Source organism: Nasonia vitripennis (assembly GCF_009193385.2).
Source record: "Nasonia vitripennis strain AsymCx chromosome 2 unlocalized genomic scaffold, Nvit_psr_1.1 chr2_random0009, whole genome shotgun sequence".
In the NCBI taxonomy this organism is placed as follows: domain Eukaryota; kingdom Metazoa; phylum Arthropoda; class Insecta; order Hymenoptera; family Pteromalidae; genus Nasonia; species Nasonia vitripennis.
This window is the reverse complement of record NW_022279616.1, coordinates 712,819-740,596: the sequence shown is the minus strand read 5'-3', so window position 1 is coordinate 740,596 and position 27,778 is coordinate 712,819. Positions and strand designations below refer to the sequence as shown.

Here is a 27,778-nt window from a genome sequence, read left to right as displayed (position 1 = left end):
TCATTATCAAGATATTTTTTGTTAATACTATAAAAAATTAGGATAAAAGATTTCAGTATAACTTGAATTTTATCACTATTGCAACATATATTTTAACCGAGCGACGTTATAAGCGAGGTGAATCACGCTAGTTTTACTATTACGAATCTTCCTCTAGGAGGAAGCAAAAGTGATTATAATACACTGAAGTGTCCTAAAGCTATTTTCTTCATTATACAGTATAATAGTTTCTCTTAGCCATGTTGTCCATTAAAATAGGGTTGTCGTAGAGCCGTCCCCACGCAATAAATTCTCGGCACACAGAAGACTCTATGTACTGCGCAGTTCACTGTCAAGGTCCCGGACCCATCCAGGAATTTCGGACGAGGCACTTCTGCACCCGAAGAAGCCATGGTGAGCAAGACAGTGACCGCTTTCAGTGTTGTTTATGTAAGTGTAGTGGTCTCTCTCTCTCTCTCTCTCTCTCTCTCTCTCTCTCTCTCGTCCTGCGAGCGTCCTCAAGGCTCTTATACTGAGATTACTCTGGCCTATGTTGAAACCTGAGGGAAATGACGAACAACTGTTGGTGCCTACATCGTACAAGACTTGCACTGATGTCATTGCTATGCGTAATCCGCGCAAATGCGACAAATGTGGCTGGTACTACCATCCTAAGTGTACGCCTATTCAGGCAATTAAGGAAGGTGGCAAGACTATACCAGTCTGCAAGAACTGCTTAGTAGCTGCGAATAAAACTCCACGCAGCACCCCTACCTCTTCTCCATCTTCACGAAGCAGCAGCCCTCTGCCACAACAACAAACACGCTACAGGAAACCGGTTTCTGCACCACCATCTGCACCACCATCGCACTCTTCTAGTCCATCACGTAAAAAAGCTCCCGTGCTCAACAAAATACTGGACAAGCTAAATAAACTTGACAACATAGAGAAGCAGCAGAACGCAACGAAGAACCAGCTTTCTGAGAGCAAGAGCTTTCTGGAGAAGAGAATGACAGCCATTGAGAAGTCCTTGGAGCCGCTGAAGGAGAAACCGGCGCTGATTAACCGTGTAACGGTGGTGGAAGGGGATGTGGCTGCTTTGAGGGCTGAGCAGGAGGAGATTAAAGCTAAGCTTGAACAACTGCTGGCGAGTGGCGCTGGCTCTTCTTTGTCTCCATCGAATGCTCCGGCGCTGTACACTGAGACCATCCAGCAGCTTCGTGAAGCCAACACGAGAATCCAGGCGCAATTGGATGGCGATGTGTCGTCCCAGGCAAAGCTCTCTGCAGAATTGGTGATAACCGGCCTGACCTTTTCGGAGACGACATCCTTAAGGCACCTTGCCTATGAAGCTCTTCGGCCCTTGGACGCTGAGCTAACGGAGAGAGACATTATCTCTGTGCGACCCCTGGGAAGGGTAAGAGGAGCCCGCAATTACACTGTGGATGCTTCTGATGCAAGCTCTGGAGCAGTCAGGTTGCCGCTCTCAGTCTCACTATCCAGGACGATCATACACTCGCTCATCTCTGCTAAAATCAAGATTCGGAAGCTATATACTACGCAGCTGTCTAGCGAATTGCTGCATAAGGCCCGCGTTGCACTACCGCTTCCAGATTCGTTCATCAACGTCAACGAATGGTTGCCGTCTGATGTCCTTCGGCTACGCAAAACTGTAAGGGAAGCTGCAAGAGAGCACGGCTGCACCACGTTTGTGAGGAATGGTCGAATATACATCAAGCTAAAGAAAGAGGATCGTGCTGTGAAGATTGCGTCGGATGAAGAACTGAAGAATTTTTTTGGCTCGATCACAGCCAACTGAAGTACACACCCCTCATTCCACGTAGATCACCATCATCTGCATCGTCCACCACATCTTCAATCACTCCTAAGGTAACTCTGTCTGAGGGTCTAAGAGTCTGCCATTTCAATGCGAACTCTCTTACGGGTCACATTGAGATGGTCAGGCTCTTCTTGTCCACTCGTCCCCTCTTTCACGTAATAGCTGTGACGGAATACTGGCTTGACGAGAAGGTAACTTCTGTCCCTTCACTGGAAAACTATACGCTCTACAGACGTGACAGAAACAGGAACGGGGGAGGTGTGGCCCTCTATATACATCACTCACTGACTGCAAACGTATTATCATCCTCTGATGGAGCTTGGTCGGGCAAGCCGGACAAACCGGAGTACCTTTTCTGTGAGGTCTCCGCGAAGGGAGTTTCACCCATCTTTGTGGGAGTCGTGTATCGTCCACCACATGCCCCTTTTATTCAGGATAATAACTTCATTGAACAGCGAAGGGAGTTTCACCCATCTTTGTGGGAGTCGTGTATCGTCCACCACATGCCCCTTTTATTCAGGATAATAACTTCATTGAACAGCTTATGCACAACTATTCCACAAAGGTCATTATGGGTGATTTCAACGCTGACCAACTCTCCTCATCCGAAGATGCCAAGTTCATCAAGGCCTATATTGAGGAAAACTCCTTATTGTCGGTCCCTTATGGTGCCACGCACCATAAACAGTCGGACGTTTTGGCTGCTGTGTCGCACTTCCACACCCAGGCCAGAGGCAACGATGGCATCCCACAGGTTGTAATTTCAAAGGCACTGTCCGTACTCGCTCCTTTACTATGTCGGATTTTTAACCTGTCCTTGAGCGAGTCATGCTTCCCCTCTGTCTGGAAGATGTCGCTGGTGCGAGCACTGAACAAGGTCAGTTCACCAACAGCCCTGACTGACTACCGTCCAATTTCTCTCCTCTGTTTTTTATCAAAGGCGCTGGAGTGGCTGCTGCACAGGCAAGTCTCGGAATATCTTGAATCAAGACTACTCATTGACAGCCTACAAACAGGCTTCCGCACCGGTCACAGCACACAGTCTGGCTTAATTAAGCTGACTGATGATGTCAGGCTTGGCATACACAAAAAGAAAGTCACGCTTCTGTTTCTATTTGATTTCAGCAAGGCGTTTGATACGGTGTGTCACGTCAGGCTCCTGAGAAAGCTATCCTCTTTCGGCTTCTCCAAGCAGGTTATCCGCTGGCTTCCATCTTACCTTACGGGAAGAAAGCAGGCCGTTATTGGTGACAACGACGAGCTCTCCACCTTCCGTCCCCTGAACACCGGTGTCCCACAGGGATCGGTTCTAGGTCCCCTGCTGTTCGCGTTGTACATCAATGACATTGGTTTTTGCCTGGATTCAGATGAGTCCCATCTAATCTATGCGGATGACTCGCAAATATACAACAAATGCCACCTTGAGGAGCTCGATTCTTGTTCTGATAAGATGAAAACTAATGCCGAAAGGATAATGGGCTGGGCTGTACAAAATCACCTTAAACTTAATGTCCTGAAAACTAAGGCAATCATACTGGGCTCCCCCTGCTATATTAATGCTTTACCAACTGTTGCTAATACCTACATCAACATAGGGGGAGCCCAGGTCGACTATGAATCATCCGTGCGCAATCTGGGGTTGGTTCTTGACCCCAAACTAACGTGGAAAGAGCACGTTACACAACTATGCAAACGTGCACACTCATTAATGTATAGGCTTTACTTTTTCAGGAAAAGTACCAATCTCAGGTTGCGTAAACATCTCGTGCAAGCACTCCTATTTCCAATCATCGACTACTGCTCATTGGTATACTGTGACCTGACCCAATAACTTGACACGAAACTCCAGAGACTCGTAAACACGGGAAATCGATACATCTATGGTGTATGGAGGGACGAGCACATCTCCCCCTACAGGCGTGAACTGCAATGGCTTACAACTGCCGGACGTAGAAAGTACTTTGCAGCCTGTTTTCTACGAAAACTGTTTAACACAGCTATGCCTTCTTACATCTTGGCCTTTTTTGACTTTCTCGTCGCGCACAGGCCTGTGGGAGGAGGTGACGCCTCTGGACATCCCGACTTTCAAGACGGAGACGCTGAAAGGTTCATTCCATATAAGCGCCTCATACCTCTGGAACTCACTACCATCACGCCTTCGCAACACTAAATCCATGTCACACATCAAACAATTAGCTAAAGAATATTTTTATGCACTTGAAAACTCATAATCATCTCACAAACACTTACACTCATCCAGTCTATATATATCATTTCACATTCACTCTATATATATCATCTCTCACACACACACAAATTATAACTTGTTTTACTTTTATTGTTATTTTGAATTGTACAACACAATGTACAGAAATAAAACTTATTTAATCTAATCTCTCTCTCTCTCTCTGCACCAAAACCACCATCTAAATCATCCAACTCATCCACATCTGACTCTAAAACGTCTCTGTCCGAGGGTCTAAGGGTCTGTCATGCGAATTCCCTTACAGGTCACATTGAGATGATCAGGCTCTTCTTGTCCACTCGTTCCCCCTTTCATATAATAGCTATAACTGAGACCTGGCTAAGTGACAAGATATCATCCATCCCTTCACTGGATGGTTACACCTTGCACAGACTGGACAGAAGCAGGAACGGTGGAGGTGTTAAAATTAAAGACTGTGACACCTGGACGTAAACGCCACCCGTGGTTTACCGCGGCTCTTCGTGACCTTTTAACTGAAAGGAATAGACTCTACAGGCGCTTTCGCAGAAGTCGTTTACCTTGGGATCTATTCTTCTATAGAATTGCAAAGGACAACGCTCATAAACAGGTGGAGGAAGCCATGCTGAATTACTACTATTCACGCTTGTCTACCTTGACCGACGTTGCAGAGATCTGGAAAGAGCTTGAAAATCTTGATATTACTACCTCTAAATCTCCTTCACCTACTCGGTTCTCTTCAGATGCTCTCAACAAGCACTTTAGCTCCATCTCAAACGACCCTCAAGCTCCATCTGTTGAGAAGTATCTGCGAACCCTGGAGAGTCTGGACCTCCCTGAACACTTTATCTTCAGGGCTATCACGGAGTCGGATGTGTCGGCTGCAGTATCACACTTTAACACCCAGGCCAAGGGAAGCGATGGCATCCCACAGGTTGTAATCTCCAAAGCACTGCCAATACTCGCTCCTTTACTTTGTCAAATTTTTAACCTGTTTCTGAGCGAGGCACGCTTTCCTTCAGCCTGGAAATCATCGATCGTAAGAGCACTAAACAAAGTTAACTCTCCAACAGCTGTAACTGACGGCTTGTCAACACGGGGATCCGTTATATCTACGGTGTAAGGAGGGACGAGCACATCTCCCCTTATAGGCGTGAGTTGCAATGGCTTACCACGGCCGGACGTAGGAAATACTTCATGGCCTGTTTTCTAAGGAAAGGTACGCTCAGGCCTGTAAGGGGTGAGGTGACCCCCCTGGACATCCCGTCCTTCAGAACGGAGACGCTGAGGAACTCATTTTTCATCAGTGCTTCCTGCCTCTGGAATAGTCTACCATCTCACCTTCGCAACACACTATCCATATCACACTTTAAACCAACAGCTAAATCATATTTCTTTAAATTGGAAAACACACAAACATGGCACAAACAGACACACCCATCCATCTCATTTCACCTCATTCCATTTACTCTTCACAATATCACTTCTTACACAACAATTGTTGATCTTATCTGTATTTTTACTATATTTAAATATGTACAACATAATGTACAACACTAAAAACATATAAATCTCTCTCTCTCTCTCCCTCTCTCTGTCTTTGTCTCTCTCTCTCTCTCTCTCTCTCTCCCTCTCTCTCTCTCTCTCTCTCTCTCTCTCCCTCTCTCTCTCTCTCTCTCTCTCTCTCTCTCTCATAGATAATAGACACATTACCCGAGACTCATAAATAATGTCCAGGTATTTAGTGAAAAAAATAAAAATGGCATAAGTTCAGCTTAAAGATGATGAGTAAGTTACCTGGGACTTTCGTAGATGATGTCTGAATGTATAGTAGAAAAATACCTTAGCTTCGTCCACAGGAGTTCCGGCTAATGAGTGCAAATTTCACCTGCATACTGTACTGTAAAATTTTACCATAATAAACACTGAACTAAATGTTTAAGAGTTTCTAATAGTCTTGACATTTACTCAAGGTGAAGATTCACATAAACATCTATAGCTTAGATTTCGAAGAAACTCTTTAATAAGCTGCTATCATTCCGGCATATAGGTCATGGCTCTAAGTGGGTGCAATCGTGCGATTGTTCTAAAAACGCATATACTCTCACTCCGTACTCACACGCATACAATGGCTCGACTGTATCAGAAAAACTCGAGAAAAACCTTGAAGCCTGCGTCAAAGCTGTCCCTGCGCTAATCCGTTATAAGACCATAACTCGACCCTGAGTCCGATACTACACGCAACTTAGCCAGACTTGACCATGCGTGCATCACTCAACAACTATAGAATCGAATGAGCCGCGAGCCTATACTGTGACTTCTATAGATCAAATAGCGAGAGAGAGGAAGACTTTTTGATAAAATAATCGTGCATTTTTAAAAGTTAATACTGTAAACGAATTTATGTGTTTTATTAGTTGTTATAAATTTAAATTAATTTGAACTTCAAGTTTTGTTGTGTCCCTACATGTAAAACGCTACGCTTTAATCTCTAGGCAGACGCTCATTATGACGCACTTTATAGTATACCGGGCTAGGTAGCATAAAGTCTAGCCGCCGCTTGGGTTTTCCCAACCGTCATTTCTAGGTATCATAAAATATATCCGTCGCTGGGGTTTTTTCGTCTCTAATAAAAAGATCAGCGCCATTATCCATAGCAGTACGGGGATTTTGTACCCAACAACTACTCCGAACTACTCCGCCTACCTGAGCCCCTCTACGGTTCATACTCTCAAAAACTCCATACCTGATCTAATCCTCTCTGATGCAAATAGCACATTTTTTGCCATTATCCCCTCTTTTACCTATTCTAACTACAGCATTGCTGGTCCTTATAAGCATCTACACAGACAGATCCAGAACAGAACTATTGAAACCTCTGAACACACAAGACATCTTGGTCTCCGCGACACTTTGTACATAGTATCGAATTTGTTAGAATAAATTTAAGTATTAAAACATCATTCATATACGTTTCAACTTATTCAGATATCAATTGTTCGCCATTAATTTAGCGTGCAGCGTGGGTATTCCAGAAAGATCTACTTTCACCAAAAAATAACTTTTACCCACGCGTCAATAGAGTTCATAAGTAGATATATGTTTGAAAGAGTAGGCGATTAAAGTGCGACCGCAATTTGTAATGAATAAGTAGACGTAAAATTAAAAAGAGGAACTCTTATATTTAAAATATTTTTTATTAGCAAGAATTAGATTTAGTTTTAATTTTGGACGATGAGATGATGTGCAGTGGAATGAATGTTAAAAGGGTGTGAACACCCGAGTTTTTCAGGTTCTGACGGCCAAGTCCGACGGGCTGAAGTCAGAAACGCGAATGGTAGTCTGGAGAGATCTACTAGAAAACTACGAGTGTTCGCTGAGGTACAAAACCCGTGATTTGTACAGGGGGGGGGGGGATGTTCCCGACGTACACAATTTCGTAGATAGACGCACTGTAGATCTAGAGAAGCCACAGTGTAGGCTCACGGCTCATTCGATTCTATAGTTATCGAGTGAGTGCCGCTTTTCTCTCCCTTAGTCATTGAAATGACTTATTAGCAGGAGTGGCTACACTGGCTATGTAGCACTAAGGCAAGAGAGGCGAAGTGTGCTTAGAGGGCCGCAGATGCGTCGTATCTTCGGAATAAATACGCTTGATAGCGGCATGCGTGTATGAATTTTGTGCAAAGCAGCGTGTGTGAATGAATGCGACGATTGGTCGGCAACGCTTGCGTGTGTAGGTCATTTTAAGGATGAAATTGTAAGCAACGTTCCCGGCATAGGTTTTCTGCCCGTGATACAAAACTAGAGTTTTTCCTACGTCATAAGCTTCCGCTTAAGCGAATGCGGGAATGGAGAACGCGTTATAATTTTATAACAATGTTTTGTGCGTTTTGACTGTATGTGTTGTGTTGAAGAAAGGTCTCAAGTGGAAACAGCTGGCTACAGTGCGGAGCCAGGCGTGTGGACAAGGCCTGCACGGTCGAGTCTGGCTAAGTTGCGCGCAGTGTTAGGCTGAGGGTCTATTTATTGTTTTATGCTGTTCGGATTAGCGTGGGGACAGCTTCGGCGCAGGCGTCAAGGTTTTTCTCGAGTTTTTCTAATACAGTCGAGCCATTGTATGCGTGTGAGCACGGAGTGGGAATATATGCGGCGGCTAGGAGAGGATGGCTGCCGCGGCAGTTCAGTTCTGTTCAAGACACGATGCCGTTCACCCCATGTCTTTTGTACGACGATTACTAGTCTTATGTCTGAAAAGAAAATTCCATTTGTTATCTTAAAAAAAGTTTATCTTTGCTTTCTTTCCTCCAATATCTCCATTATTCTTTCATCATAGCTCCTTTTCACCTTCCTTTCACGCGATAGTTACTCACGGGAGTGACAACATTTTGTGGTGTCCGAACTATTAAATCAAATAAATTAAACATTTGACATTTACTCAAGGTGATGATTCACGTAAACATCTAGAGCTTAGCATTTGAAGGAACCCTTTAATAAGGTGCTAACTATAACTAACTATAATATAATGACTACACAAAAATGTTCAGTAAATTTTTTGAAAATATCTAAGATAATACACTTACATATTTACAGGATCTCATTTATATGTATCCGCTGTGGGTGAATTCGACATTTACAGAGGAACAAATTTTCAACGTAGTTTTGGGCCTGGAGTAGCTTTTGGTGAATTAGCTCTTCTGTATAATACCAAAAGACTTCGTTCTATTAGTGGTACGTTATATATGATTCAACAACAAAAATGTACTAGCACTATTTCTAGACTTATAAACTAGTTTCTAAACCATTCACAGTTAGAAGAGAAGGAAAGGTTTGGATTCTTGATAGATCAATATTTTCAACTATTATGATGAGGAGTGTTCAAAATAAATTAGAAGATAATTTACGTTTTTTGAAAAGAGTTTCTGTGTTGCAAAAATTACCAGAACCAAAGGAACATGTACTATCGAAAATATCAGATTTAATAAAAATAGTGAGTAAAACCTATCAACATATAATTAATTTTTTTTATACATATTTATTTATTTATTTATTTATTTATTAATAGTAAAAAATATAATATGTTTAAATACATATTGTACTATCCTATAAAGGTCAACTAGTTACCTGTACATAGGCTGGTATATTACTCGAAAATTATTTTATTACTCTTAAGATAACAGTAATATTTTTAAAAAATGGATATGTTTGTATACATATTAGGGTGAGGCTTATTTCCCAAACTGCTTTAGTCTGAGCTTCCTAACCTAAAATAGGTTTGTTGTCACTAAAAACCGAAAAATCGTTGCAAAAGAAGAATTGATTGAAAATTAGTGCAACAAACTCAGAAACAGATTTCACGAGTAACAAAGATGTAAAAATTCAGGTATTTGATGGAAAAATTTATAGCATTCGGAAGAAGAGAATACTATTATTTTTAAAGTGGAAAAAATGCGACGAACTCGTACTAAGAGAAAAGAATGACGACAAACGACAGATAGATTGAAATAAGAAAAATCTGAACGCAATAAATTATATTATTGCAGTATTTCAAATGATCAGTTAGAGTTCGTAAGTAAAAAAAATACAGCATTGGAAATTATAAAAAAATTTGACGATCTATACTTAAAAGAATCATTAGCTCTACAGATATGTGTAAGAAATAAACTGGATAAAATAAAGTTGAAAATTTTGAAGACTCCAGTTCATTCTTCACAGAATTTGCAAAAACGATCAATAAGCTAAAGAATGCTGGTAGAAAAGTTGATGAACGAGAAAAGTTAAACTATATGCTGAGAACATTACCAGACTTATTTAATTATATTGGAGATCTAGTAGATGCACTACAAGAAAGTGACAGAAATTGTGAATTTTTAAAAAATAAAATAAGCATGTGAGAAAGTCGAAATACAAGTAATGACAGCGGAAAGTAAAAAACTATCATTTTCTAAGCTGAACTAAATAAAGAAAAAAAGTATGTCATAGATGTGAACGATTTGGACATTATAGAAGCAGGAATGCAAAAACTCCTGGACTCGTGGAATAGGTAGAAGAGGTGGAACGTATTGGCAAGAAGGTGTACGGTAGAAAAAGTTTTATAAGCATATTATTGATTTTTTATCAATTTTTGATTAATTTTAACATAACTATCATGTAACTTTTTTTTATGAAATTTAAACCAAATCCCCTCCTTCATACCATAACTAATGTACTTTTAAACAATATCCTAGAGTTTGAGCTCCTTTGGGCCATTCGTTCCTTTGGAATCTTACGGTAAGTGAATTATGGACTCTCTACTATACGTAGGTATTATAGAGGTATATAGAAGGTCTAAAACCATCAAAATAAAGGTAATTATGTCTAAGAATAGTAATAAAAATTTGGTTTATTTATATAAGTATTTATAAATTTTTAATGAAAAATTTTGATTTTAATTTCAAAGGTGGTGTGCCCCCTTAAGGCACCGAAAAATCCTGCAATACGAGTTTGCTTGGAACGATTTATTAAAGCCCCAAATTGTATTACTCCCTAAATTGTCTCCTAAAACAAAATAAATTGTATATGTCTGGCCATTAACATTAAGTACAATTCCTGATCTTGATAAATTATTCAAATCATTTATTGTCTTTTCAAATATTGCTTCGTTGCTAAATGATTTCAGATGCTTTGCATGCACCAATGATACAAGAAAAATATTTTCAGAATTTGCAATGAGATGAGGAGGTAAGCAGGCAACTGATACATACGTCCCCCCTAATTTTTCTTCCCCAGCATGGCTTGCTAGCGGATTACCGCATTCAAATTCGTTAAAATATAGAAATAGCGGAAATACAATTTTGTTCGGGTCTGCGTATTTACTTTTCCATAGGTCTCCTTGCATAATATTAGTTAAACTATCCTTGTTTTCATCTAAATTTTTCACATACTTCATTGTTTCTAAAAACATTCCAGGTATAGAAAAAAAAATGTTCTAATGTTCTTTTCAAGGGAATATCAGCGGTATAAATAAGTTTTTCTTGAACATCAACCTCATCAACCTCATCAACCTCATCAAACTCATCAACCTCATCAACCTTTCTATTTACGAAAACATTATTTTTCCCTATTTCAAATATTTCTGGGGGTACATAATGACTTTTTTTCGATTCTCATTTCTCTGTCCAATTTATTTCGGTTACTGATCTCATCTATACCAGCATGCAAAAAGTTCGCCATCTTTTACACTAAACTATATAAATAGCCTAATAAATAAAGTTTCGTAGAATATTAAAACGAGTAATACTGAAATTTAAACGAAAAACTACATTTGGTTCTAATCAATTTTTTTCAAGATTTCAATTAAGTCTACAGACCCTTTACAAATCTGCGGTATCTCTAATTCATAAACGTATTTTAGAATGAACTGCCATATATGGCTACAAATGTGGGAAAATGGCAAATCAAAAACTTTACAAAATTTCAAGCATACATCGACTGCATGGGTCGGGGAAGAAAGCCGATACATACATGCACCTACTACAATGTACGAACTCGTGATTGCGCTCAAATCTTCTTCACAAATGACAACGTAGGGACGAACAATTAATTTGTGATCGATGTGGAGCTACTTCAGCCTCATCTGTTCAGCTTCCAAAAGTGGAGCAAACCTTTGGCTGTTTTAATATTAATTTTAATTGATTAAATTAATTAAAATTTTATATTTGCAGAAAATAAATCACTATAGTCAATCATATTATTCTTACATTAATGTGTATTACCCTAGTGGAAATGGATTGTGTGCCAAAGTGTGTCAAAGTGTGACAAAGTGTGCCAAAGTGTGCCATAGTGTGTCATAATGTTCAAAAGTGTTTAAATTCGGAAATTTATTACACTTTGGCATATCTTGGTATACTTTGGCACACTCTGGCACACTTTGGCATATTTTGACACACATGGGTTTTTCGGAAATTGAGGACTTAGAAAATTTTTGCACGAAATCTGGAAACTTGTATTCTTGACGGATTCCTCTGTTGTGGCATGTTTTTCCAACATTTACGGCGGACAGCAGCTTTAAGGCAATTATGGGCAATTGTTAATTAATATTGTAAAAGTACTAAGTATCTAAAGCTGCTTGAAGTACATGAGTTTAAATTTTTGTATTAACTGTAACGAGTATTTGTGGCTCAGTGGTAGACCTTCAGCTTACTAACCCAAAGGATCCGGGTTCAAGTCTTACCGACGCTAGAATTTTTTTTTTTTTTTATTAAATTATTTATTGTTACGTTCTATAACTGGGACTTCAAGCTCCACGCGTGCCGTCGATATGACGGCATCGTGCAGTGGCAATGTTTTGGCGTGCGGGCAGCGGCATATATCTCACTGCACCGAAGTGTGCCAAAGTGTGCCAAAGTGTGCCAAAGTGTAATAAAGTGTGCCATGCTGTGCCAAAGTGTAATAAAGTGTGCTATACTGTGCCATACTTTGTCAAAAAAGAGATGTTTGTTTCCGAAAAACCCATGTGTGTCAAAGTGTGCCAAAGTGTGCCAAAGTGCAGCAAATTTCCGAATTTGAATACTTTGGCACACTTTGGCACACTTTGGAACACTTTGGCACACTTTGATACACTTTAGCATACTTTGGCACACCCAATTATTTCCACTAGGGTATGCACGATTTTTCGATTTCTTGTTTCTCCGGGTACCAATTTGTGTGCGTCGCTGATTTTATCGTCAGTTTGACGATTTTTTTAAACAGATAGGGCAACAACTTCAAAGCTAAAATCTCATCTGTAAAAAATAATAATTTAAATGAAATATAGATTACGATGACCTAAGATAGAAAGTGAATAGAAAATCTCACAGTTTACTTCCTTGTTATGAAAGTTCATAAATTCTTAAATATTAACTTATATGCATAATATAAGCTTCACAAAGTTGAGATTGTATCCAATATATTTGAAATATAACTTTTCAATGCATTTGCAAGTATATAGATTAAATAAACCTAATAGTTTTTCAATTAAAAATCTGACTAATTTTGATTTTTCCAATTTTGCATGATTTTTAATTGAAAAACTATTAGGTTTACAGAAAATATTATAGATACCTTTTTTTATCTTGCTTTGATGAAAAAGTAGCCAGTATTTTTTTTTATTTCTGTAGGTCTCTAAATAAAAAAGTTGAATTTTGGACCAAATCACAGATAGAAACAAAATTTTTAGGAACTCCTCTAAACATTAGTTTATTTAATCTATATACATGCAAATGCATTAAAAAGTTATATTTCAAATATATTGGATACAATTTCAACTTTTTAGAGCTTTTATTATGCACATAAATTGATATTGAAGAATCTGTCAAAACTTTCTCAAGAACGATGACCTAAGATAGAAAGTCAATCGAAAATCTCAGTTTACTTCTGTGAAGAGACAATTCTTTACTGGCATGCTATAATAATTTTTGTATACAATTTGGATTTACTTTAAAAATTTCTTTAATGAGACTATCTCTTTTTTTAGTCTGAACTAATTTAATAATTTTAGCAGCAGTTGATGGCCAATTCTTCTCGAATATGCCGTTAGGCTTTCCAAAAAACGCAAGAAAATCTTGTTCTACCTTCACGTGAGAATATATACATACTAAAAGATATCCTGCAGGATTCGCAAGATTTGGAAGCATGCGAAAAATCGCAGTTTCATCATTTTTTTTGTAAAACAGTTTACGTTCATTCACAGCAGTACTATTCCATTTGCTTATGTATGTTGCATCTATGAGTTGTACGCTTTCTTGCAATTCTTCAAACTCTTTCGAATAGCCTTTTTCTATGAAAACAATGTCAAAGAGAACAATATTAAAAATAAAACTATATATTTTAAAGAAATATTTTCATACATACCTTCAAATTCTTTTCTTTTCAAAGCTCGAGTAGGTTCGATCAAACTGACTGCTAATGCCTTTTCCCTAAGGTATTCGTACTGTCTTTGAAGAGTTCCAGCAGCAGAATGATCTGAGGTTGATCTCGTATAGAATCCTTCTTTCAGCTTCTGATGCTGTTCCATGTAGAAATATAGATTGCAAATTCGATGATTTCAAATTCGACAGACAGTCTCTAAGAACTTTATCTTCATTAGGATTAGAGGTACAATCAATTATTTGGATATTTTTGACGATGGCTAAGTCAGTAGACGAATTAATCCTGACGTTATCTATATCTACAAGAAAAACATTATTTCACTAATATATATATATATATATATATATATATATATATATATATATATATATGTATAAATTAATATTTTGCCCTATATAAAAGCTAAGATAGCCATGCAAAAAGAGAAAATAAAAGGTAACTACGTTTTGAAGGTTAGAATAGAGAAGAGTTTAAGTTTTGAAAGAAAATAATAAATAACAAAAAATCTAACCGATCCCGTCAAGACTTGAAATTGCTTGGGTTAAATCCAATGCACCCTGATGCACATCATCCATTGCACTCATCTTTATTTTTATGCACATACAATTACATTCGTTACAGTCATTAATATACATCACTACACACACCCATAACAAACCAATTTTCTTACCTTTGAATGAAAATCTGCTTTTTCCTCCGTCTGCAGATTACATGCACAAACACTCACGACTATATACAGTGATTGTAATTTTGCAAAAAACCTGCAAACGATGCAAAGTCGTAGTGTACTTTTGCACGTGCTGGCACGTGGTCCTAAAATTCCAAGGGCCTGCTGCGATAATTGCGGTTACGCCATGGAACTATTGGCGGGAGAGAGCGCCTGCAATTTTTCCTTAGCGCTAGTCGCAGTTCAGGCGGCAGCACCTGGAACTACTCCAGACCGCTCGCGCAGGATATATGTAGGACTTGCGAGGTTGGGGTGAAGGAAGAAGTCACCTTCCCAGGTTTCCTACTAATCCTTTATTCACTAGGTTGCTGCCTGCTGTCTCTCCAGACGACTGACTTGTAGGCTAGTCAGAGCGGAGCGGTGGCGCTCGCTAGCAGCGTGAGCTGCACTCTCCCCTCTCTGCGGTCGGACGTACCGCCACCTATTAGTGGGGTACCTACAGTACTCCCCCCGAAGGAAGAAAAAATGAGAAGCATTTTTTGTTGATTAGGAACTTACATAATGTTGCGAGAGAGAAGAGTTTACAAAATCTTCGAAATGTTACAAAAGATAATTTGTCAATGTCTGGAGAGTGATTACAAAAACAAATGATTTACATTTGCTTAAAACTAGTTGTTCGAACGTGTGAACAAAATTTTGCGCTTTGAATTACAAAAGTACTATCACAGTGTGATGATTGTACAGGTATTTTCTTGTAGTGTAACGTAATATAATACAAGTATTTCATGGTGATTTGAAGAGTAAGGGTAGCATCCCCTATTTTTTAGGGGTTGAAAACATATATTTTTTGGCATAATTTTATAATAAAAATGTTTAAACCGACTAAAAAAAATTGGAAAAAATGTTTAAACATCCTTAATAACAAAATTTAGTTGACGTCTTTCGGTGTTTTCATAAATATTACCCCTAAGGGGGTAAACCACCCCTAACACAAAATAACTGTAAATATGTAATTCAATACATAATATTTCGTAGAAAGTTTGTATATAGAGGTTTTCGAGGTCGCTGATTACAAATCTGTTATCAGATTTTGAAAATTCAAAATGGCGGATCCAATATGGCGGACGGAAATATCGAAAAAAAATTTTATATAATAAAAAAGTTTTAAACGACTAAAAAATTTGTAAACATCTATAATAAACAAATTAAGTTTTTCGGTTTTTTCATAGATACTTCCCCTTAGGGGGGTAAACCACCCCTAACACAAAATAACTATAAGTATACTTCAATCCATAATATTTTGTAGAAGGTTTGTATATAGGTGTTTTCGAGATCGCTCTTTACAAATCTGATATCAGATTTTAAAAATACAAAATGGCGAAACCAATGTGGTGGACGAAAATGTCGAAAAAAAATTTTAACTTTCAAAAAAACTTGTTTACAAATGTGTGATCTTTCTAGCCTGTACATGTGAACTAAAGAGCCTTAAACCCTAAACCCCTAAAGAACAAATAGGCTAAATGGTTGTGCTTTTTAACCAAACGACTCCAAACCCCTAACCTCCAGACAAGCCGAAGGCCTATGCTTTACCGTAGACACGAGTATAGACATATTACCGATATTTTATTCTATCATTTTGTATGTAACAAATAACGTCTCGTTTTATGTTTCAATCAAAGATTATTTATTTTTCTGCTTTTATAAATTAGCATAATTTCAAAAGTAATTTCATAAATTATAAAGTATTTCATAAATTGCATAATTATATAATTTTATAAATTCAAAAAGTCCACACTTTTTTGCAAATGAAAAAACATAGGTTAATAAAATTAGTTTATCAAACTCTTTTGCGTTTTGTAATAAAATTTAATGTTGTCAAACTTGGGAGTTTTTCATTGTTACAAATATTTCGTAAGCCGAAAGTTTTTTAGATGAATTCTCGAAGTAATGATTATTGTATCTATAGTAAAATATTTACAGTCTGGAATTCCATAATAATACTATTTGCTACGATTTAATGAATTTATCAAAAAATCTAAATTTAATAATAAATATTATTCTAATTATTATTATTATTTTTCATTATCATTGCTATTATCAGTATTACTGTTATTATTGCTATTGGAATTATGCTTATTCATCTTCTTCTTATTATTATTATTATATTACTATGATAATTTTTGTTATTGGTAAAAATACATAAAAGAATATTAATACTCGAACTTCATTTGCAATTAAAGAACACGTTGTTATTGAAAGGGAATTTTATATGCATTCATTAGTTTAATGAATGTTATCGTACATTCAATGATAATTCCACAGATAAATGTCTTTCACTCATAAAAGTTGTTGACAATATGTGCGAATCAGTATGTTCTTTTTTTAGATTGTTTTCATCGAGTGTTTACCTCAGCTGCCTGTGTTATTTTTTAGGCAGTGAGTGAGTTTTGTGGGTATTCTAGTTCGATGCCGGAAAGTACGAATAGTACGTCTTTTTGTTTGTCAGTGGTATCATACAGTTGTAGAAAATTTTCTTTAGTGATTTTATATAGATTACATTATTCAATTTCAAAGTGAATAAAAGTTGAATAAAACCAAAAATAGAGTTTTCCGAACATCACAAAGTGGAACGAGAATTCTTCTCCAATGCATAAATTAATGATTTGATTCAATTTACATTCACTCGTTTTATTCTGGTAGAAATGTAGCAGTCGTGCCTTACATGCAAAAACACAGCTTGTATAAATTTTACCGCTTGTTTTCATTTTAGATTGAAAAATGAAAATTAATCCGTTAAACGTTCTAAACTTATTATTAGCATACTTTCAAGCGTTAAACATACCAGATAGTGTCACGAATTATCACGAAACAGAGTTGGCCGAAAAAATAAAAGAAATTTTAATAGATGCAACACATGATTTCAACGATGTAGAAATGATTACTGATGACTCTTTGGATTTTCAAGAAGAGTATAAAGAAATGCGGAAATAATTGAAGATGAAGTGCAACATCATTTTCCTGATCCGGATATAGCACCAACAAATCAATGTACAGCAGATAATGAAGAACTAGATTTTGAATACAAAAAAAGAGCTGTAGAATTTTGGAGAAGTAGCAAAACGAAGCAAAATTTAAGTCTCAAAACAGTGCAAAACAGATTCAAAAAAGTATCATCTATTAGTCAGCTACGTCGTTGGGCTCATTCAATTAATAAAGGTGGCACGTATAGAGAAAAAGTAGCACAAATTTGTCAGTATACCCTGGATAATTTTCAAGCAGCTCTCGACAGTGGTTCAATTATCCATGATGAAGATATAATTCGATGGGCCTTACAAGCTAAAAAAGAAATTGGTTTTGATGATATTAGATTCAAAGCTTCTAAACATTGGTTACTCAAATTTAAGCAAGCACACCGAATAGTTTCTAGGAAAATAAATAAGTTCATAACAAGAAAAACACTAGAAAGTAGTGCAGAACTTACGGCTAAAGCTGAAGCATTTATCGATGACGTTAAATCGTGAATACCAAGGATTGGACTCGAAAATTTGTATAATACAGATCAGAGCGGATTTCAGCTAGAAATGCATTCTGGAAGAACATTAGCAGTAGAAGGAGAAAAGCAAGTGCAATGTCTGGTACAGTCAATTTCAGCAACAACGCATAGTTATACTATACAGCCACTAATATCAGCTACTGGACAACTGTTGTCACCGCTATTTCTTGTTTTAAAGGAACCAAGTGGCAAGTTTGGCCCTATTGTAGAACAAAACATATTTAGACCAGAAAACGTGTACGTGGAAGCATCCAAATCTGGAAAATTAACAACAAGTAAGGGAACTAATAACAATTTTTACATTGTAATATCGTTGATCAGTTAATTAGTAAGTCGTTTAATTGCAGATCACTTCAAAATCTGGTTGGAAAAAATATTTTATCCCTATGTAGGCCATCACTCAATACTATTACTTGATTCTTGGAGTGGTCATTGTGACAAAGTTATAGAAGAAACAATGCCACAAAATAAAATTATTAACATAAAAAAATTCCAACTGGAACCACAGGAAAAATACATTGGTTCACAACCAACTGTCTTCACCGAGATATATAGATTTGTTTAAATATTCCTGGTATAAAAGCGGTTACGTCAATGAAAAACCAGATAAATTTGATAATCCTATAGATTTCAGTTTTGGAAAGTCTTGTGCAACACATTGTGAAATAGAAGGGTGCACAAACATTGCAATTGTACGATGTGGTTGGTGCAAAAAAGCATTGTGCTTTAAACACTTTTATGAGGACTACCATTATTGTAAAAACATCGTAAAATAATATATTTTATGCTCAATACAAAAAATGCACTATGGCAAAAGATAAAAGATTGTAGATTATTATTATACTCTAATATTATAAACAAAAATACATTATAAGTTGAATTTACAATAAAGGAATTTCAATAACATTCTGATAACAATTTCTACGGAAATTATAAAACTGTTTCACACACAGAATTTTCTTGTTTACAAATTTAGGAATTTGAGGTGGTTTGGTTAAAAAGCACAACCATTTAGCCTATTTGTTCTTTAGGGGTTTAGGGTTTAAGGCTCTTTAGTTCACATGTACAGGCTACAAAGATAACACATTTATAACAAGTTTTTATGAAAGTTAAAATTTTTTTTCGACATTTTCGTCCACCACATTGGTTCCGCCATTTTGAATTTTCAAAATCTGATATCAGATTTGCAAAGAGCGATCTCGAAAACCCTTATATACAAACCTTCTACAAAATATTATGGATTGAAGTATACTTATAGTTATTTTGTGTTAGGGGTGGTTTACCCCCTAAAGGGTAGTATCTATGAAAAAATCGAAAAACTTAATTTGTTTATTATAGATGTTTACAAATTTTTTCCAATTTTTTTAGTCGTTTAAAACTTTTTTATTATATAAAATTTTTTTCGATATTTCCGTCCTATTGGTTCCGCCATTTTGAATTTTCAAAATCTGATAACAGATTTGTAATCAGCGACCTCGAAAACCTCTATATACAAACTTTCTACGAAATATTATGTATTGAATTACATATTTACAGTTATTTTGTGTTAGGGGTGGTTTACCCCCTTAGGGGTAATATTTATGAAAACACCGAAAGACGTCAACTAAATTTTGTTATTAAGGATGTTTAAACATTTTTTCCAATTTTTTTTAGTCGGTTTAAACATTTTTATTATAAAATTATGCCAAAAAATATATGTTTTCAACCCCTAAAAAATAGGGGATGCTACTCTTACTCTTCAAATCACCATGAAATACTTGCTCTTTTTGTAAGAAATAACCTCCAATATGTTTCATTGAAAAATATTAATTTTAAGCCGAGATATTTAAAAAAAACGCTTTTTGGGGGTTAACTTTAGGGGAGGTTTTTACCCCTTAAAAGTGAAAATTAGCCGATAAAAAAAAATACGTGTCTCTTATTTTTTTATGTTCTACAACATATATGAAAATCATCAAAATCGGTGAGTTCGGGTTGGGTACCTTTCCTTGTAAGTGGCGATGTTAGGCCACACGTATTGTTGGTGGATGAGTCGAGCTGTGACTTTAACTCCAGGATGCGATGATGAGTGGAAGTTATCAAAGACTGTCCTCCTCAGTTTCTTTGGGAGTTATGGACGGATGACATCTTCGTGGATGTCGCAGTAGAAAGCTGCATGGTCAGTGCCCCACTTGAGCTTGCGAAGCTTGAGCGGATGGTCCGCGTTATCGAGAATCTCCTTGAGTTGATCGTCCTTCTCCTGCTCTTCGCTCAGCTGTTGCGCGTCAAACAGCATCGGAAGTTTGAATGCGTTGATGTTCGCTAGGACTTTTCTGACTTGAGGATCAGCCAGCAATTCGGGATCGCTCCAATTGAAGAGTGCAGAAGATGTGAAGGCGTTGATTCTGGACAGAGCGTCAGCAACATCATTCTCTCCTCCTGTGAGATAAAGGATCTCCGTGTTGTACTGGGTGATGTATGACAATCTACGTGAGCGAATTGCTGGCATTTTGTCGTGGCTCTACTGTAGAGCATAGATCAGTGGTTTGTGATCTGTATAGATTTTGAATCCAGCACCTTCTATATAATAGTGGAAGTATCTGATGGCTTCGTAGATCGCCGTCCACAGATCGTCACGTCGTCTAGTGCCTCGTTGGGCTTGTTTGTGTCGTCTTCGTAAAGCTTCTCTTCGGCTGTATAAATGGCTCAGTTCAGCGTCCTTTCCGTCTCGGTTTGAATTGCTTGAGCGGAGCAGGTTGGTCAATGACAGTCATGATGTTATGGCTAAGATGTTCTAGCCGGGTGTCAACTCCGTTGTCAGAACAATTCACCGACGACCAGTCACAAGCAGCCAGGAGGGATAAGAGCTCTTCTGATTTTATTGATTTAAAGTCCCTGTATGTAAAGTTGTTGAGAGCAGGGGGCTCTGCCGTCTGAAAGTAAATCTCAACGTCAATAATGTTATGGCTGCTCTGAAAGGCGCCAGTGAATTACTCGCATTCAGCACTACGCTGTCGTCAGTCATGATCAAGTCGATCCATGTGTGGGAGTCCCCGACGTGGTGAGTCGCGCCATGATTTACTAATTTTAGGTTCGATTCGCAGGCAAGGTCCCTAACGAATTCGTAACCCACGGAGTATCTGCGCAAGTCATTCGCCAGCTCTGAATTGTCAGTAAAGGGGACACCTGGTGGCCGATAAATTACGGCAAGAAAAATTGGTGGCTTTTTGCCCTGTTGAACACTACACATCAGATACCCTGGGATTCCCGGTTTCCCCTCTGCCTCTGATTGCGACGAGCACAGTATAGTCGCTTTGTAGCTATTTCGAATGTACAGGACTACACCACCTCCACGCTTGTTTCTGTCCTGCCTTAAAATCGAATATCCGTCCACCCACGAGAACACGTTATCAACCTCATATCCGAAACGCGTCTCAGCCACGCCAAAGAGGTAGTAGGTGGGACGAGCAGTCTCGAGATACTGTCTAAACATCCCCATGCGCGTGTATAGCGAGGTTGCATTTAGGAAGCCCGCTCTTAATGCCTCGCTACCTGCCTCTCTCGTGTTCCCCCGGCCTAGTCATTTCTGACCAGATGTAGTCGGTGCACTACTTAACTTCGATTCCGACTGTTTCCTACTTTTAACAGATTTTTTAGTCGTGTCTGAGGTGATGGCATAACCAGCGCTGTTGTTGTTATTATTGCAACTATTATGATTGTCACCATCAGTTTTAGCGCTATAGGATACGGCTATAGCGTGTAGGTCCACAGCCGAGGTGAACTCGTGAGTTCTACCACCGTCTCTCTTCTTGATAAGGAATCGCCCGCCCCTATGCCATATGTATTTGAAATCTAAGCCACGCGAGATTATGGAAACGTACAAAATTCTCTTTAGTTAATAGTTCATTTATAAAAATTTTACTTGGTATTAAGCAATTACGCGTTTCCTCATCTAGAAGAGTTACGTTAATATCTTTCACGCTGAACGCAGCAAGTCTGCCTTTCGCACGCAGCAAGTCTGCCTTTCGCACGCATAATATTTCCCATTGTGTCGCGGCCAGAGAGACTCACTACCCACGGAGACCGGCGTTACTCCAAACCAGGCTTCGACGGGCCACGTTTAGTTACGATCTCCGACATAAGCGGACGTATCGATACGATGTCATCCTTAGTAATGGATGCGTCAATCGTGGCGAGTATGGCGTGCAAAACTTGGAGATGCTGAGCGTCTGTCCCGTTGCAGACATTCGAAGTAATTATATCTGCCGAAGACTCGCCAGACTGCACTACATCCCATACGTGGACCCACCCCATCCGATCTTGAGCGACCGATGCCCGCAGAACGGGGGCCCCGAGTTCGACGCCGACGTTTCTGCGTTCGAAACTCAAAAGCAGACTCACTAACGCCAGTTTCACTAACACTAGCTGCCTTATTATCGTCGTATGTTTCCTTATCTATACTAAAACTAATACCGTCCGCGGTTTTACTACATATAATATTATTATTACTAAGATCACAGGCATTGTTATTGCCGTCTACCTCGGTTGATTCGCGCAGCCGCTCTTCCAGCTGTAGGACCCGCTCAGCCATAGCCGTGTACTTGTCAAATATCGATACACGGCTACTCTCAAATTCCACCAGCTTGGCTTCTTGGAGGGCGAGTTTGACCTCCTGCTCGGATATTCTGTCATTAAGGGTCTTGATATTATGGATTATTGCTGGTATAAGCCTAAATTTATCAAGATCCTCCTCCAGTCTAGTCGTCGCAGAGGTCACTTGTTTCGCCATGGTTCAGAGGCCACTAACATGCCGTTCAAGTTTGGCTATGGTGACCTTGTTGCTGTCGCCCGTCGCGTTGATCAGCTCCGACTTACTTGAATCGAAGATGTCATCCGGCCTGCAGATGGACTCTGATACATCGGTGGTACTCTTCCTGCTGATGTTGGAAGTGTCCTTGAAGCATGAGGTATTCCCGATGGCGGTGGATGCCCTCCTAGCGCTTGCTGTCGCTGGTGTTGATGTTTGCAGCAAAGGTGGATTTAGCTGCGGCTCAGCTGAAGGAGAGATGCTGACTTGCTATCGCACATATCTGCCAGCGCTAACTTGATTGGCTATCTCAGGCTCAGGACATAACATCAATATCGTAGGGACAACCGACAATGTGTGCTCGGTAGTCGTGCCATTTGTTTTCTCTGCAGGTGACTGCGAGTCTCGTTCCTGCGTTGCATTACATGACAACTCTTTGTCCACTGCTTTTTTCTTAGGTGGTGATTTCCTCTCCCTCTTCAGGCTGCTGTTTGTTTTTTGCCGAAGGTTGAAGCAGGAGGAGCCTTCCAGGAGGGTTTTGCTTCTCGTTTTTGGAACCGCTGTCATGCACTTCGGATGACACTTCCGAGTGCAAAAGCTGCATTTTGACAGGTTTCCAGCTGTGCGCGGAGTCACCTGGCATTCAGCACATCGTTCCTGCTCCGATTTGTTTGTTCCTCTGGTGGCAGCTATCGACTTCAACATCTTGACTTTCAAATTTTCGCGCCTGTTCAGCGGCCCAGTGGTACCAATCAACACTGATACTGTTCAACGAGCGAAGGTATTGCGCTCTGGTGGCGAAAAATCGAAGCTCACGCCTGGCCGTGGTGACGTTGGCCGTTTCGCGCGCAAAAAGAGACATACAGAGAAACCAATGCTCTCTAACCTCACAATCAGACATCAATATGAGCGGTTCATGGAAAGCTTGTGTCTTTCAGTACAGCAGTAATTTGTGCAGGAAATCGTGGCTTCTTATGGATGTTCTTCGATGGCTGGACAGCTCCTCGTCCCACAAACTCTTGATGACATTTCGGGCACTTCCAGGTTAGGTTTGTCGTCACTCCCGGAGGAACCCATCTAGGCTCATAAAAAACACGAGATGTGCGTGCTTTTTTAGTGTAAACGTGAGAGCCGTGTGATGGGATCTATTCCGCTGAGAAAGTAAACTCCAAGGAGTACGTCGAGTATTAATATATCGTTAAGAAAGCAGAGTGAGGAAGCACTGCTTTTTCACTCTGAAAGATCAGAAAAAAAAGAGAGTACGTCGGCAAATCTAAGGAAGGCGAGCGAGAGCGAATATCAAAGCACTAAAACGAGCAACAAACTCTTAAATCTAGCTACCCTACGCTCCGAGACTCCTTATACGAGTATTTTTAAAAAGAGAGTACGTCGGCAAATCGGAGGAAGGCGAGCGAGAGCGAGCCTCGAAAACGAAAATCCTTAAATTTTTATACCCCACGCTCCGAGACTCCTTATACGAGCATTTTATAAAAGAAAGTACGTCGGAAAATCGGAGAAAGGTGAGTGGGCGAGCAAGCAACGAGGCTCTAAAACGGAAAACCTCAGAAACAGCTACACTACGCTTTTGAGACTCTAAACACGAGAATATTAAACAAGACTGTGCTGTACTTGCTTTTAAAAAAAGTTTCTTGTAAGGAGCCTCGAAGTGTGAATTAGTTAGTTTTAAGGAATTTGTTTTCGAGGCTCGCTCCCGCTGGCCTTCCTTTGATTTGCCAAAGCGAAACTCGTTTTTAACAATATTCTCGTGTTTGAGGTTCCGGTGCGTGGGTTAACTAGATTAATGAATTCCAATTTAAATGAGTACGGTCTTTAAATTTTTTATTACTAAATACAACAATCTCAATAGTGGTGCATGGTTTACACTTGAAATTGGGACAAACTGGATCTTCTGGTCCAATTTAAGTGTTCAAACTTTATAAATATGCTTTATTATATGCAAATGGCTTGGATGTCAAGTTTCAAGTTTGTACGATGCATCCCTTTAAAAAAGATTCCGTTTTTATCAAAATGCTATGACTAAAAATAGCATATGGTATACACTTGAAATTTGACAGACAAGCCCTTGCAATGTGTTTCAACATATTTCTAAAGTTTGATGAATCAGCGATGACTAGATGATCCAGTTAGTTTCAAAAACTGGTTCCACTTTAGTGTTGAAACTTTATAAATGTGCTTAATTACATCCAAATGGCTTGAATATTAAGTTTCAAGTTTATACGATACATTATTTTTGTATAAACTAAGTTTTTAAAAATTTTTTCGATTAAAAATTGCATGAGTCAAATCTTGTGCATTATCCAGACTCCATGTTTAATCGAAGTCTTTTAACAGCTGTGATTTTAAATAAAATAACTAGCTATTCAGCTCAGTTCTCAAACAGAAAGTCACTCTTTTTGCATGTTTTGCAACCCATACTGCACATAACCTGCAAAATTAAAAAAATTTCATTCTCGCCTTGGCTCGGCCGAATTTACGGTGCATGCTTGGCTATCACTTGGCCGAGCGCTCACACAGACACGTCCGCGCTGTTTTCGTTTTTGTCTATGTCGACGACATCCTCATCGCCTCCTCGTTGGAGGAGGAAAACCAGAAACACCTCGACATAGTGCTCAATCGCCTAAACGAGTACGAGCTGCAAGTCAATCTCGAGAAATGCAGTCTCGGCGTCTCAGAACTTGTCTTCTTGGGCTATCTTAACGAATTCTTGAAAGGAGCTAAGAAGAAGGACAAACGTCCAGTCTTTTGGACTCCAGAGGCCAAGGCGGCTTTCCAGAAATGCAAGGATGATCTCGTCCACCTCTCGTTCACCGCTTTTCCCAGTGAAAATGGAGAGTTGTGTCTCATCATAGACGCATCCGACACCGCCATGGGGGCAGCCCTCGAGCAACACTCGGGCAACTCCTGGCAACCGATAGCTTTCTTTTCAAGTTCACACCCACACAGCGGAAGTATGCCACTTACGACAGGGAACTGACGGCGATCTACGAAGCCATCAGATACTTCCACTATTATATAGAAAGTGCTGGATTCAAAATCTATACAGATCACAAACCACTGATCTATGCTCTACAGTAGAGCCACGACAAAATGCCAACAATTCGCTCACGTAGATTGTCATACATCACCCAGTACAACACGGAAATCCTTTATCTCACAGGAGGAGAGAATGTTGTTGCTGACGCTCTGTCCAGAATCAACGCCTTCACATCTTCTGCACTCTTCAATTGGAGCGATCCCGAATTGCTGGCTGATCCTCAAGTCAGAAAAGTCCTAGCGAACATCAACGCATTCAAACTTCCGACGCTGTTCGACGCTTTTACTCGGCCGAGCGCTCACATTGACACGGCTGCGCTGGGCGTGTAGTAATAAGCCATGCTGCTAATGAATTTTTTGGAGGTTGGTACGTCGGTTTTGGCCATCAACGCCATGTTGAATTGGTTCTAGGCACAGGCCTGGTTGAGGCTATGCGATGCTCTCGCGACTCTCTCTCTCTCTCTCTACTGTAAGACTCCGAGCTGATTGGACGCAACACCGACTTGTGGCTATTGCCTTTTCGATATATATTATTATCTAAACCTCACAATTATATTATTAATTAAAACCACCACTTGAACAGATATAAATGCGGTAGTGTAAGTTAAGGGGGCACACCACCTCTGAAATTAAAATCAAAATTTTTCATTAAAAATGTATAAATAGTTATATAAATGAACCAAATTTTTATTACTATTCTTAGACATAATTACCTTTATTTTGATGGTTTTAGACCTTCTATATACCTCTATAATACCTACGTATAGTAGGGAGTCCATAATTCACTTACCGTAAGATTCCAAAGGAACGAATGGCCCAAATGAGCTCAAACTCTACGATATTGTTTAAAAGTACATTAGTTATGGTATGAATGAGGGGATTTGGTTTAAATTTCATAGAAAAAGTTTTATAAGCATATTACTGATTTTTTTATCAATTTTTGATTAATTTTAACATAACTACCATGTAACTTTTTTTCTGGTGGTGTGCCCCCTTAAGTGAGTTGATTAAAATGTAGTCGTCATAAAGAATCATGTATCAGTACTTATACTTGTATCAATGAAGAATATTTTGCACATTTTTTAACAATACAGGGGCCAGCCAAATCTACACGCTGTAGCTACTTTTAATGACAAAAATACTGAAGCAACTTAAATTGTAAAGTCCTTGAAATTGATACATTTGATTTCTTTGATGCAATCCAAAAAAATTCTGTTGTCAAAGAGAAAACATGTAAGAACATCGAAAATTTTGATTTGAGTTATTAACAAGAGCATTGATTTAATCATGCATATTAATATTAGAAGAATGAATGTGAATTTCGACAAATTAAAAATATTCATAGAAAGTTTAATAAATGAAGAGTCAGTAATTATTTGCACTAACACATTTAAGCAATTTAACCATAATATTTATGAATGAAGAGGTTCAAGATTTAAGAGCGCATAGTCGGCGTTAGAATGGGCCAAGTCCTTGCAGAACTAGACGGATAGCGAAAAATCAATACAACTTCAGGAAAAAACGTTCCACTCTTGTCGCCGTAAGCTTAGTAGTCGACACCACTAGAACTGCAATAGAAAAAAAAGAGGTTTAAAGGAGGAGCCAAGAAGTACTGTGCTATTGTTACACTGGACGTTAACACAGAGAACGGCACGAAAACCTATAAAGTAACTGGAGAGAGTAACAAGGGTCAGTGTTTGGCCTATTATTGTAGAACATCATGTACGATAAAGTACTTAGGCTAGAGCTACCCGGAGGGGCAACAGTTGTAGGATTTGCAGATAACAAGC

The 27,778-nt window shown here is 38.8% G+C and overlaps 1 protein-coding gene across 12 annotated transcripts in view; it reads left to right on the top strand.

The window, feature by feature from the left end:
• The window catches only part of LOC100114234 (cGMP-dependent protein kinase), a 474,555-nt gene that overhangs the window by 156,691 nt on the left and 290,086 nt on the right, over positions 1 to 27,778 (top strand). For 9 of the 12 annotated variants that reach the window (XM_031925292.2, XM_031925296.2, XM_031925289.2 and 6 more), the window contains 2 exon segments: positions 8,637 to 8,774; positions 8,837 to 9,033. In XM_031925292.2, coding sequence (XP_031781152.1) covers positions 8,637 to 8,774; positions 8,837 to 9,033 — 335 coding nt within the window. 12 annotated transcript variants of the gene reach the window in all.